Genomic DNA, 13,392 nt, shown 5'->3' on the forward strand with positions numbered 1-13,392 from the left:
CTCAATTATTCCATAAAAAGAACTGTAGAGATCATCCAAGCTGCTTAATAAAAGATGTGTAAACAATTTCAAATCCATCATAGCAGGCAACTGAAATATATATGATGCTTGGTAAAAAAGGGGAGATGTATACTGTATCTACGCACAGTATCTAGCACAAAGGTTATTCTGTCCTGTGCGGCTTGTTGCAACCTGATGAAAACAGTATGAATCAGTAATACATTAAAATATTCATTACTTTACTAGTTCTGTGAGGTGTTTGTGGGAATAAAAAGTGAAGGCATTGCGTCATTTTCTTCTCCTTTACCTATATTTGTGAGGTGTTTTTTTTTCACTTTTTCCATAAAATAATCCTCTATCTCCTGATATTAATAAGACTAACTCTCTGCTGAAGTAAAAATATTTCAATGAGACAAACTGATTAACTTTTCATGTATCAAGCCATTTTATAAATTTATTTCTCTTAACATAATCTAGTCATGTCCTCAGATTGTCCTTTTACTTAAAAGAAATCACATTCATGGTCATTTAACTAACATTACATAATGTTTGTCATTAAGAAGCTACTGAGGTTACTATGGTTCTATAACTCTAAATAGATTTCTAACCTGAAGTTTTTTGAAAGGTCTAAATAATGTTCATTAATTACTTTGGTAGAAAGAGTAAGACTTAATGACATGTATAAAAAGGACATGGTTCCTTGAATAATCAGAATAGATAAATACACCCTCTAAAACTTCAAATTTATTCTGGGTCAGCCATGGATTTTTTGTTGTTGTTTTTGTTTGTTTAGTTGGTTGGTTTGGTTTGGTTTGTGTTTTTTTTTCCTAATAGTTTTAGGTCTATGAAAGTCAGATATAATTACAGAATCATAGAATCACTCAGGTTGGAAGGGACCTTATTATCTAGTTCCAACCCCTCTGCCATGGGCAGGGATGCCACCCACTAGACCAGGTTGCCCAGGGCCTCATCCAACCAGGTTTTGAACAACTCCAGGGATGGGGCATCCACAACATCTCTGGGCAACCTGTGACAGTGCCTCACCACCCTCTGAGTGAAGAATTTCTTCCTAACCTCTAATCCAAATCTCTCCTCTTTTAGTTTAAAACCAGTCCCACTTGTTCTGTCATTATCTGCTTTAGCAAAAAGTTGCTCTCCATCTTTTTTATAAGAACCCTTTAAACACAGAAAAGCTGCAATGAGGTTCCCCCAAAGCCCTCTTTTCTTGAGGCTGAACAGTCCCAGCTCTCTCAGCTTTTCTTCATAGGAGAGGTGCTCCAGCCCTCTGATCATCTTTGTGGTCCTCCTCTGGACCTGTTCTAAAATATCAACATCCTTCAAGATACTGCCAGATCACCTTGATATTTTTTGAGGATAACTGCTTCTCCAGAGAAGAAAAATGCAGACTGAACTTACTTAGACTGCAGTAAATGGGCTTGATGTTCCATAGAGTGCTGAATTAATCCATTAATTGCAGTGCTAGCATTATCTCTTAGTTAACTTCTGAATGCAGCTGGGCTGTAGTTCATCCACTGAAAAACAGCCTCTTAGAAGCTTTGCACTCAGTATGTCTTACACTTACTCCATCAATTTATAGGCCATGAGTTTAGCTATTTTGGAAAAAATAGTCCATGTATGAAGCCTGTAAGTGGAGAAGAGTTTAATGACATGTTGATAATTCATTCAAATTGTTACTGTTCTCATTTAAAATTTATGGTTTATTTTAACTTTGAGGTGTTAATTGCATCTATAAGATGTGGTATCTCATTCCTTCTTATGGTAGATTTTAAAAATTCAGGTTGGTTGAATTCCTTTGCCTTCTGTTGTAAGATGTATTTTAGGCTGTTAAATGCATACATTGTGCCCTCTCTGGTTTTCAATGTCAATTTTAAATTGTAGATGCTTAGACTTAGCTATTTTATTCTAGAAGAGGTCTCAGTAACAACCTGTACTAAATTTCAGGAGAGCCTTTAAAATCAACTTGTGTAAGGAATAAGAGAAGACACTCCTTTTGGGTAGGTACAAGCTATTTTCTTCAAATAGTTTTCTATATGCACATTTATCCTGTGGGTATGAAGGTATCCTGATATTCAATAAATAATAGAAGAATTTTCATAAAATCATTGACTGGTTTGAGTTGGAATGGACCTTAAAGATTGTCTGGTTCCAACCCTACTGCCTGTAGGGACTGCCAGTGCCTCACCATCCTCCAAGTAATGAATTTTTTCCTTAATCTAATTTAAATCTCACTCATTTTACGTTAAAGCCATTGCTCCTTCTCTTATCTCTACACTCCTTGATAAGGAGTCCCTCTCCTACTTTCCTGTAGGCCCACTTTAGGTACTGGAAGGCCACTATAAGGTCTCTCCAGAGCCTTCTCTTCTCCAGGCTGAACAAACCCAACTCCTTCATCTTGTCTTCATAGGAGAGGTGCTCCAGCCCCTTGATCATCTTTGTGGCCCTCCTCTGGCTTCATTTTAATAGTTCCACCTCTTTCTTGTGCTTGGAGCCCCAGAGCTGAACACATTACTTAATGCGGGATCTCACAAGAGAAGAGCAGATGGGAAGAATTGCCTCACTTGATCTGCTGGCCATGCTTCTTTTGATGCAGCCCAGGTTACAGTTGGCTTACTGGGCTGCAAGTATACGCTGCTGGCTCAAGATGAGCTCCTCATCAACCAACATGCTCTAGTTTTTCTCTTCAGGGCTGCTCTCAATCCATTTTCTGTCCAACATGTACCTGTGCTTGGGATTGCCTTAGCCCAGATGCAGGACCTTGCATGTGACCTCGTTGAACTTCATGAGGTTCACATAGGCCACCTCTCAAACTTGTGAAGGTCCATCAGGATGGCATCCCTTTCTTCCACCATGTCAACAGCACCACACAGCTTGTTATGATCAGCAAACTTGCTGAGGGTAAAATAACACCAGTCCCAATACCAACTCCTGAGGAACACCACTCATTACTTATCTCCATTTGGACATTGAATCATTGACCACTACACTTCAAGTGTGACCATCCACCCAATTCCTTACCCACCAATCCTTACCTCTCCAACTTAAAGACAAGGATATCATGTGGGACAGTGTCAAATGGTTTGCACAAGTCCAGGTAGATGATGTCAGTAGCTCTTCCCCTATCCACCACCAATGCTGTAAACCCATCATAGAAGGCCACCAGTTTTGTCAAGCACAATCAGCCCTTAGTGAAGCCATGATGGCTGTCAACAATCACTTCCTTATTTCCACATTCCTTAGCATAGTTTTCTGGAGAATCTGCTCCATGGCATCTGCTCCAGGGTGCCAGGCACAGACGTGAGACTGACTGGCCTGTGGATCCCTAGGCCTTCCTTTTTTCCCTTTTTAAAAATGGGGCTTATGTTTACCCTCTTCTAGTTAATGCAAACTTCACTGGACTGCCATGACCTCTCAAATATGATGGACAGTGGCTTAGTAGCTACATCCACCAGTTCCCTCAGGACCCTTGGATGCATGTCATGAGGTCCTATGGACCTGTGCACCTTTAGGTTCCTTAGCTGGTCTCAGACCTGATCTTTTCCTACAGCAGTTCTTCATTTTCCTGGTTCCTGCCTTCTGGGACCTGGTCTATGTGACCATAGCTTTTGTCAGGGAAGACTGATGCAAAAAAAGTCATAGAGTACCTCAGCCATTTCTGTATCCCAGGTAACCAGGTCTCCTCTTTCCTTCTGGCAAGGGCCACAATTTCCCTGGTCTTCCTTTTACCACCAATGTACCTATAGAAGCCTTTCTTGTTGTCCTTGACATCCCTGGTCAAATTTAATTCTAATAGAGCTTCAGCTTTCCTAACCTAATCCCTGTCTGCTTGTACAATTTCTCTGTATCCCTCCCAGGTTATCTGTCCTTGCTTCCACCCTATGTAGATCTTTTTCTGCCTGAGTTTGGCCAGGAGCTCCTTGATCTTCCATGCAGGGTTCCAGGCATTTTTGGCTGACTTCTTCTTTGTTGTGATGCATCACTCCTGAGCTTGGTGGAGGTGATCCTTCAATATTAACTGGCTTTCTTGGTACCCCTCTTCATGGGCCATGGTACTCTACCAAGCAGATCCCTCAAGAGGACTAAGTCTGCTCTCCTAAAGTCTAGGGTAGCAAGCTTGCTATGCTCCATCCTTTATGCTCTCAGGATCCTGAACAGCACCATTTCATGTTCACTGCAGCCAAGGCTGCCCTTGACCTCCATACCACATCTCTGTAACACCAGTGAGATTATAACCATAGCAAGTTTCCTGGTCAGCATATGAGAAGACTTACTTGGATTTTAGGGTGCACAATAGACCTTCTTTGAACTCAGGAGGAGAGAAGCGAACTCAGAGAATCTCTCAAAGAGCTGTTGCTGTGCAGAGCCCTGTCAGCACCTTTGATCCTTGCTCCTAATTGTGTCATACTGTACACCTGAGCAGAGGAAAACAGTACCAGTGCCAGCTCATGTGTTATGGTTCTTAACTAGCAAATATTACTTGCTTTCCAGGAACAGCTTATCAGGCTGCTCTCCTTACTTAATCTCCCATTTCTTTTCTGTACAGTATCCAGTTTTTCACCTTGTGTTTTAATTTGTGGCTAACAGACTTGGACCTTTTAAAGATTCACCAGTGACCTGTGCAAAGGCAGTCACCCAGTCAAGCCCAAACGATGCTATGCAGAACTTCAGGAATTTGTCATAGCTGAGTAGGCTGGCAATAGTACAAAGTCACAATAAACACAATAAAGTACAAAAACTGTTAACGCATATTAGAGAAAGTAATTTCAGCTAACCATACAATCTTTCATGAGTTGCACTGGTGAAGTACTCAGGTAACAAAATACTGGACTGGTTATTATCATGGGCAGGAGTATGATAATCTCAGTGAAAACTTAGACTTACTGACATGGATCTATTTGTAGATGTATAAAGTGTGGATCTGGTAAGCATTAAAAATCTGATATTTTAGTTTCTTAGCCACAGTCTGTGCATAATAATTCAGTGAACTTCAACTGGGTAAGTAATTTAATTTTCCTGTGTTTTTCTTTATGCGATCATTCATGATTAAGAAAAGTTTGTAGTCTACTGTTGTAGTCATCATTAGCTGAAGACAGAAACAATTTGAGATTGATAAAGTTAGTATGTGTACATATATTTGATTAGACAAATCAAATGAAGCATATTTGATTAGGCAGGCTGCTAGAACATGGCAAAAAAAGAAATGGAGAGTCAAAATATCTTTTCAGGTCAGTGTAGTAGTAGCCTTCATGAATAAACATAACCTCAGAAAAACAAATAGAAAGGGAAGGGGAATTTGAGTGTTAAGGAGGATAACTTTTCTGAAAAGAAGGAAGATACGTAATTTATTTTCTCTGGAGCATGGAAGAGGCTAACTGGAGGTTAGAGTACAAATATCTGTTCAGAATATTCTAATTTTCATTTTTATTCCTTATTCATTTATTGTTGTCTCTTTAGAGCCTCATATAGTAAAAGTACTCAAAAAAGGTGTCTCATCAGTACCTAGCCTTAGAAGCTAGGGTCTGCAAAGCACTTCATCACAGGAGTTGAATAACTCCATTGCCTAAAGCTACCTCTAAATGACACAAAATAAAAATAAATACACTGTTCTCTTTAAACAAAAGTTCTCTGTGGAAGAAAATGTCCTTCAGTTGTTTTTCCCTTGAGCAATTTATCTAACCCAAGTGCAGCAGAGAGGTTCTGAAGGGAGGACATGGCTTCTAGCAGTAGGTAGCTCCAGAGAGCTGCTTAAGTTGCTTTGCTATGCTTTTTAGTTTTTAGATTGCTTTTGGATTTTTTTGAAATGCCGTATAGAGAGAAATTTAGAGTGCAGGTAGTTCAGAGTGAATTACTGATTTGTACAAATATTTAATCCATGGGCATTGGTGCCAGTGCTGTATTATGACTTATATGTTTCAAGGTTTGCCAGAAGCCTGAAAAGAAGTCCTTTTGCATTCATCATATCAGTCAACAAAACCAGAGTGCTTAAAGACATACAAAGCCCAGTGGAACCTATGGCCTGATTTGGACAAACTTCTAGATTAGTTAGCAAAGATTTGGGAATTTTTCTACTGCAGTTTAAAATTGTACATGAATTTGTTTTCTGTTTGCTTGTAAAACTCCAGAAGTCACCAACTTAGTCTGCAGAAATCAGGCTAGATAATTTCTGATCAAACCAACAACATATTACTACTGTTATCATCAGTAGTTACCAGTATCACTAACCTGAAAGAAAAAGAAAACGACTAGAAGTTGTTATGCAAGTAAGTAGACCCTGCTTTTCTATTTCTTCCTGTCATATAACTACCATATTTATGCCTATTCTGTGATTTTCTTCTCATTCTTTACTTTCCTTACCACTAACTGTCCCAGCTGTTATTTAAAGATGTTAAAGTTTCGTACAGTGCTCCACTTTTCCCCAGTTTCCTCTTCCAAGTCCTGCAGACGTTCCCATAGTGATTATAGAATCATAGAATATCCCGAGCTGGAAGGGACCCACAAGGATCATTGAGTCCAACTCCTGGCTCCACACAGCACCACTCCAAAATCAAACCAGATGTCTGAGAGCATTGTCCAAATGCTTCTGGAATTTCAGCAGGCTCAGTGCTGTGACCACTGACTGCCCTGGGGAGCCTGTCCCAGTGCCCGAGCACCCTCTGGGTGCAGAACCTTTCCCTAACCCCCAGCCCGACCCTCCCCTGTCCCAGCTCCATGCCGTTCCCTCGGGTCCTGTCGCTGTCCCCAGAGAGCAGAGCTCAGCGCCTGCCCCTCCGCTCCCCTCGTGAGGGAGCTGCAGGCCGCCATGAGGCCTCCCCTCAGCCTGCTCTGCTCGGGGCTGAGCAAACCAAGGGACCCTAGCTGCTTCTTATAGGTCTTGCCCTTTAGACCCTTCACCATCTTTGTTGCCCTCCTTTGGACACTCTTTAATAGTTTTAAAGTGATGGCACTCACTTCAGTCTCTCTACTCAATCTAACTGTCAATTTTTATGAATTTTTCAGGAAGCCAATATAATTCTCTCAACCATCCTGTCAGATTTGGTTACAATTGACTAATGGGTTCCAAAGCTGTTGTGGGACCACCTGACAGATGGATAGACATGGATAGATGGACAGATGGATAGACATGGCATAAGCTGCATTTCTGTAGGAAATAAGGCTCAAACCACTGATGATTTTTTCCAGCAGCAAGCAGGAAGTATTTATGTCTTTGTGATCCACGTCTCTACAAAACAGGATCTATATTCATTCTTTCAAAATTTTCAGACCTGTAGTGTATGGTTCTGACTATATAATATAACTGAAGGCTTAAATTCTATTTTAGGGGCTGTGAATCAATTTTTGTATCATTTATGTACGTCTTGTGAATAGCATGGAACAGACTACCAAGGGGCAGCTTCCAGGATAACAAAGGAGAATATGCATACTGCCCCTTTCATAATGTGAGGTACCCAAATGCGCAGCAAATCACATCTTCCTCCTGGTTTGTCAGGGTGAAAATGTGGCTTTATGTATTCTTGAGCCTCCCACACCACTGCTCAAATTTTGAGGTGCTATTTGAGGTACTGTTAGTGTAAGAACAGAAAGAGATTTTACCCCTCCTAGCCAATCTGTGTAGCATCTAAGAGAACATCTATTCTGATCAGCATATATGCCAATATCTTTTAGTAAGAAATAATTGAAAAAGACGATCATTATCCAGTGGAGCACCATTATATTACGAATGCTGTCTGGAATGGGGTCTCCAGAGTTTTATGGCAAGGATGAAGAATGTTTCTCATTTTAAGCATTCACAAGAACTTTTGGATGTATTTGATGGGCCACACAGTATTAATGTACCTGTAATATTTTCCCAGTCTCTGTTCCACAGGGCTCTCCATCACTCATACACAATTTACCATCTCATGCAGTGTTTAATGCCCAGCTATTTCATAGCGCACATTTGTAAAATTCAAGTCAGCACTTTACACTGCTAGGTGTTTCTCTAGTCCTCCATATTGCACAGCACTATGCTGTGTATTACATCCCGTATACAAATTATTTCTCGTTATTAGCAACGCAACACTACAAAGCACTTGCCTGATAAAGGCATGTCAAGGCTGAACGGCTTACCCCTGGTTCTGCCTTCACACCAATTTCATTTAGATTGCAAAGCAGAGTCCACAGCATGTTTCAAGACCTGGTTGGAAGACTTAGAGAATGCAGCCATATGAGGCATTTATTGTCATATTCTACCCTTATTTCAGGGCAAAGTATTGGTACAATTATTATGCCCTAATAATAAGTCAACTACTAATTAACTTGAAATTATATTTGCGTTCTGAAAGCATACACAGGTACATTTATGCTTTCATTCTTCTGACTAAAAAGTGAAATATATGGAAAACATTCTTTGATATTTACTTAACTTCAGGGCCCTTCAAAAAAAAAAAAAATCCACCTTTGATCATTAAACTTTGCTGGCTTAATATTTCTATGAAGTACAGTTTTACGTATTTTTTCTGAGTTTTATTTCAGGGCAGCTATCTTTGCAAGATAATCTTATGAATTACAGAACTGGTATTTTCTTGGTTATCAAGCCCCCTAGTTGTCGACATTTTTGAACTTAGAAAGCATTCTGAATTGGTGAGTTTAACGTGAAGTTTTTGGCAAGGCTTTTTTGTAGTTTGGCATCTTGGTGCACATCTTAGGTGTGCTGTTCTGATCATACTCCCAGATCTTCCTCTGAACTTCTTTTTACTTGTACTACACATACGGAAAGTTTTCTTGGTAATGTCTACATCCACTACTTTGAGGTATTTTACATGCTTATAGTGTAAGGTAAATCTTACAGTAAATGCCATATTACTCATTGGTGCCTGTGATCTCTCTGAATGCAAAACTGAATTAAATACTTTCATGTAGTCCAGCCAAACCACGTTAGACTCCTTCTGTTAGTTAACATTATTCATAGACTTTTCAAGCAAAAGTTGATCCTTTGTTCCCCTGTTGTGTTGGGTTTTTGTTGTGTTTTTTTGGTTGGTTGGTTGGTTTTGATAACATCCTTCTGCCATCTAGCCAGTGAAATATCAGTGATTACAGTCAGGCGATAAAGTCAGTTTTAGCAATTTCCAAGTGACTTGGAAAGATGAAACCTCTTGAGGACTGTCCTGCTTTCTTTCATTTCTTAGTAGTAATAGTATTGCTTTGCTTTCAAGGTTTTGCTGTTCGTTTTTGACTATCTTTTCTTCCTGTCACTGTCCTCAGTGTCTGCATGGCCTTTCTCAATTTTGTCTGTACTATAATTCTTCAAGAGGAACAGTCTGTTTTATGTTTGTAAAGCTCTGAAGCACTGAAACTCTGCTTCTGATTGGAATATTCAGACACTGCTTAATTGCAGAGGAAAAATAATACCCATTTAAGATCTTTTGCATTAGCTTATTGCATAAGGGAATTGCACTGATATCAGCTTTGTAGTACTAAATGATGAAGTGTGCACAGATAGGTCTTTTAAGGAGGGGTGCAAAGCTGTAGAAACGACAGGTCTTTCTCTGATCCACTAATCAAATTACTCCTAACTGGAGTCTAGTTGGCACATTAGAATAATTTTGATCTGCCTTCTAATTGCAAATGGCTCTGAGATTGTCCTGTATGTTCATCTTATCCTGATTACAAACCTACCTCAGAACTAACAATTACTCGAGTTCTCAGCCATTTTGCCTCTAGCTCCCTCATTTGCTTAACTGGCTCATGGAAAATGTTTAACTTGCAGCCAGCAAGAGAGGCAGCTCCTCTGTGCACATTAGGTATTTCCTTTACAGTCAGTACCCATCAAAACCAGTCAGCAAATACTTGCCTGAACCCAGTATCTTTTGGTTTTGTGCTAGCTTTTAATTTTGATTTTGTCCTTACATGGCTGAGTTGCCTGTGGTGGGGGCAGAGGAAGTTTTTGTTACAATGTAGTAGGGTTTCACTGTTTCTGCTGAAGTCATGTATCAGACTCTGACTACTTTCCTTGCTTTCTGTGCCGGTGCAGTTTCTTTTTCTTTGTGTTTTTGTTGTTGTTGTTGTTGTTGTTGTTGTTGTTGTTGTTGTTTTTTGTCCAAAATGATTTTGAGGCTTCCCTCGTTCTACAGTTGCCTAGGTCAACTCCCAGTGACTTTTTACCACACTGTGCTGGTGTGGGTTATCTGTTCCGTAGGTGTAGAGACAGTGCATTAAAGCATTAAAGAGAATTATTGATTTGTTGCAATCCAGTGCTGCTCTAACAGTCTTTCCAGGGCAAGCTTGCCCCAAAAAATTACATGGTTGCTTTCCTGCAGCATGGAGCTACAAGCTCCTAGTCCCAGGCAGACTACACTGACTGTGTGTCAGGACAAGCTAGATGTCTCTGCAGTAAATTTCTGTACACACTGAAGCTTTCTGGACATATCTCAGATCTGGCATGGAGAAAACTGAGCTGGAGTAATAACTGCTGAGGTAAGTGCTACAAGAGCCACATAGGTGTTGACAATCTGGGGTGCACAAGAGCTTATGTTTGGATGCAGTGCTAAACCCAAGCTGTCTGCATGCACCTGAGTCACAGCAGGCCAGAATCTCTAAGCCCTTTTGGCAACTGGAAAGTGTGATACCTGGGCTGAGATAGACTGGTGGGACAAGTGTTGATACAGAAATGGTAAATTCTGGAAAGATATTTCTGCTCTGTGTTTTTAAATGCATTCCATACCTATCATATTAGGGTTTATTCATTATTTGCAGTGTTTAGTATCCCAGGCAGCAGCAGACTAATACTAAGAAGAGACAACAGAAATCCAAGCCAGGATGCTAGAAATGTAATCATCCCTGAAACAGATGTAGAGACTTCCATCTCTACAGTAGGCACAAAGTAACATTATAATTAATGTTTGGTATACCAGCATCAGGCAGTCATTGTCTGCCATAGCCTACAAGTGTCAAAAATGTCCTGCATAACATACATACAAGTCATATATCTTACACAGGTAGTCATGCAAATTATATGCAAATCAAGCAGCTGCTCTAGCACAAGTAGTATTTATGGGGTAGAAATGCATCATGAGGTATGCTTAATGTCAACATGTAAGGACTCGTGCAGGGCTAGCAAGGAGGTATATACAGAGCAGGTTGAGCAAGAGGCATTAAGTATGGATGCTGGAGCCTGCCAGAAGTCACTGATACTACTAAAGAGCTTAGAAATAAGATGCTTAAATTAGGATCATTAGGCAAGGATTGGGAGTTCAGAACAAGGGGCATAAGGGAAGAGTTTGTCACTCAGCAGTGTCTGACGCCCTCCTCTTTCTTGGTTCTTAACTGGTGGGTCTCTTGGATTTTGGTATATGTTGGGTTCTGATTTTTAGCTATGAAACAGAGCAGGGATAGAGGAACTACAGCAAGGCCAATGTGTCTTGTGTGGCTCTCATAGAGATGAAAAGAATACTTTTTTCTTTACGCCAAGAACACTAGCTGCTTTTCATATAAAATCTTCAGATTGCATGGAAAGTTTTAGTCATCCTACAGGAGCAAGGCAGGAACCTGGTAATATATCCAGATTCTTATGTTCATATGACATGAACACTATACAGGAAGTCCAGCTATATCCTCCTACAAATATATCAGTGCAAGGAAATTTAAAGCATACATGCTGGCAAAAGCAAGCACTTTCCAAAAGTGTTAGGATTTCCTAGACTGTCTACTGTAAGGCTAAGGTTCTGCATTATAGTAATAAAGTTACAAGTATATATAGTAACAAGTTGTGGCTTGTTTCAAATTGTGAATCATTATTCATGCTGAAACATGTATTTCACTAATGACCTTTCAAAGGAAGAACAACCCACAGGTTATTTTAGGGGATTGTTATTATCTTCTGCATTTCATAGGAAACTAACCAGTTATTTTGGTAACAAAGTTACAAATAAATTGTAAAGTTTATTTTAAGAAATGTGACCAGAGTACCATTTTAATCAACCTTTTTGGTTTTGTTATTTCTTTCTTTTACTGTCCCATATGATATTTGTTCTCCTTCCCATGCTTGTTGTGGCATTCCTCTCTAACCTGTATGTTTCATCATCTCATTAAAAGTAACCTGTATTAAAAATAAATATCACCAGTGTGCACTGACTTCTTAAAGTGTTATTTAAAAACACCTTCCTACATATTGTTTTATCCAAAATAGTTATGAGCTGTAAAGAGATTTTTTCTTTTTCTTTTTCTTCTTGCAGACTGCAAATGATAACCTGCATACAGAAGATGAGCCTGAACTCAGAGGAGATAAAGAAAGCTATCTCTGTGCCGTATGCCTGGATGTTTATTTCAATCCTTACATGTGCTATCCATGCCACCACATCTTTTGTGAACCTTGTTTAAGGATGCTTGCCAAAGACAATCCAGCCAGCACTCCATGTCCACTATGTCGTACTACAATAGCCAGAGTCTTTTTCCAAGCAGGTATAAAAATTAAAGTTTTTATAATATAGACAATTTTTTCTAGCTTTTCATTCCTGTATTTCTGGTCTGAATAAATATGTAGTTAAAAGTATAGTAAATCCAAGCTGACCAAATACAGTCATAAAATTATTTTCTTGTCCAAAGAAATAATAATGTACAACAAGTATATCCAAAATCCATGGAGATTAAAATTTAGTCTTGTTATCCATTGTGAGGAATTATTTGCTAGGATTCTTTCTAGAACTGTGCCACACAAGCTTTCTTAAGTTGTAAGAAACTATTCTGAGAATGTATTTTAAAACTTTTTGATATTTGAAGTGAGGTTCTGATATTTTGTATTTTTTGGTTTTCTCTTGCTAAATAATTACAAATTCCAAGCATTATAAATATACATTTTCTCAAAATATCTCACCAGAACAGCATTTTTTAAATGGCTAACTTAATTAGCAAAAAAATAAACCTTTTGGATTTGTCACTTTAATTCAGCTATAATTGAAAATAAGGTTGGCAGTACTATAGAATTCTGCTAACTAATCTTATTTTTAAATTCTTTTTTCCTGGCCTCTTCCACCCTCATCTCTAGTGTTCCTGACTTTAAGCAGTAGGAAAACATGGTCAGTAAGTGTTTTTTGATGTCAGAAACTATATAGGAATAGGAGAGAGTGCCATAGCTGGTTTACCTAGAATAGCATGAGTCACTCTTTTATACCTGGAACTATAAAAAGTAAATTCATAAAATTTATGAATTGATATTGATATCCATATGGATAAAATTCCACTACAATAAAATTCCACTGTGTTATGACTAATGACTGGAGCTAGGCCCTTCACAGCACTTAAAACGGTGCATATACTGGTCACAAAATGATGGAAATAACTCAGCCATGCAGAAATGTTTATTTTTGTGTGCTTCAGAGATCATGCAGCTATTCTATTAAC

General features: G+C 39.1%; 1 protein-coding gene across 3 annotated transcripts in view; it reads left to right on the forward strand.

Annotated features, from left to right (window-relative positions):
- RNF180 (ring finger protein 180) overlaps positions 1 to 13,392 on the forward strand; it is an 83,994-nt gene that overhangs the window by 44,330 nt on the left and 26,272 nt on the right. For all 3 annotated transcript variants that reach the window (XR_013943288.1, XM_080573258.1, XM_080573257.1), the window contains one exon: positions 12,228 to 12,453. Coding sequence is in view for 2 of the 3 variants with exons in the window: in XM_080573258.1 (XP_080429384.1) it covers positions 12,228 to 12,453 (226 nt within the window). In the remaining variant the exon portion in view is untranslated. The remainder of the gene's footprint in view (positions 1 to 12,227; positions 12,454 to 13,392) is intronic.

The sequence above is a fragment of the Anser brachyrhynchus genome (genome assembly GCF_964034855.1).
Source record: "Anser brachyrhynchus genome assembly, chromosome: Z".
Lineage (NCBI taxonomy): Eukaryota > Metazoa > Chordata > Aves > Anseriformes > Anatidae > Anser > Anser brachyrhynchus.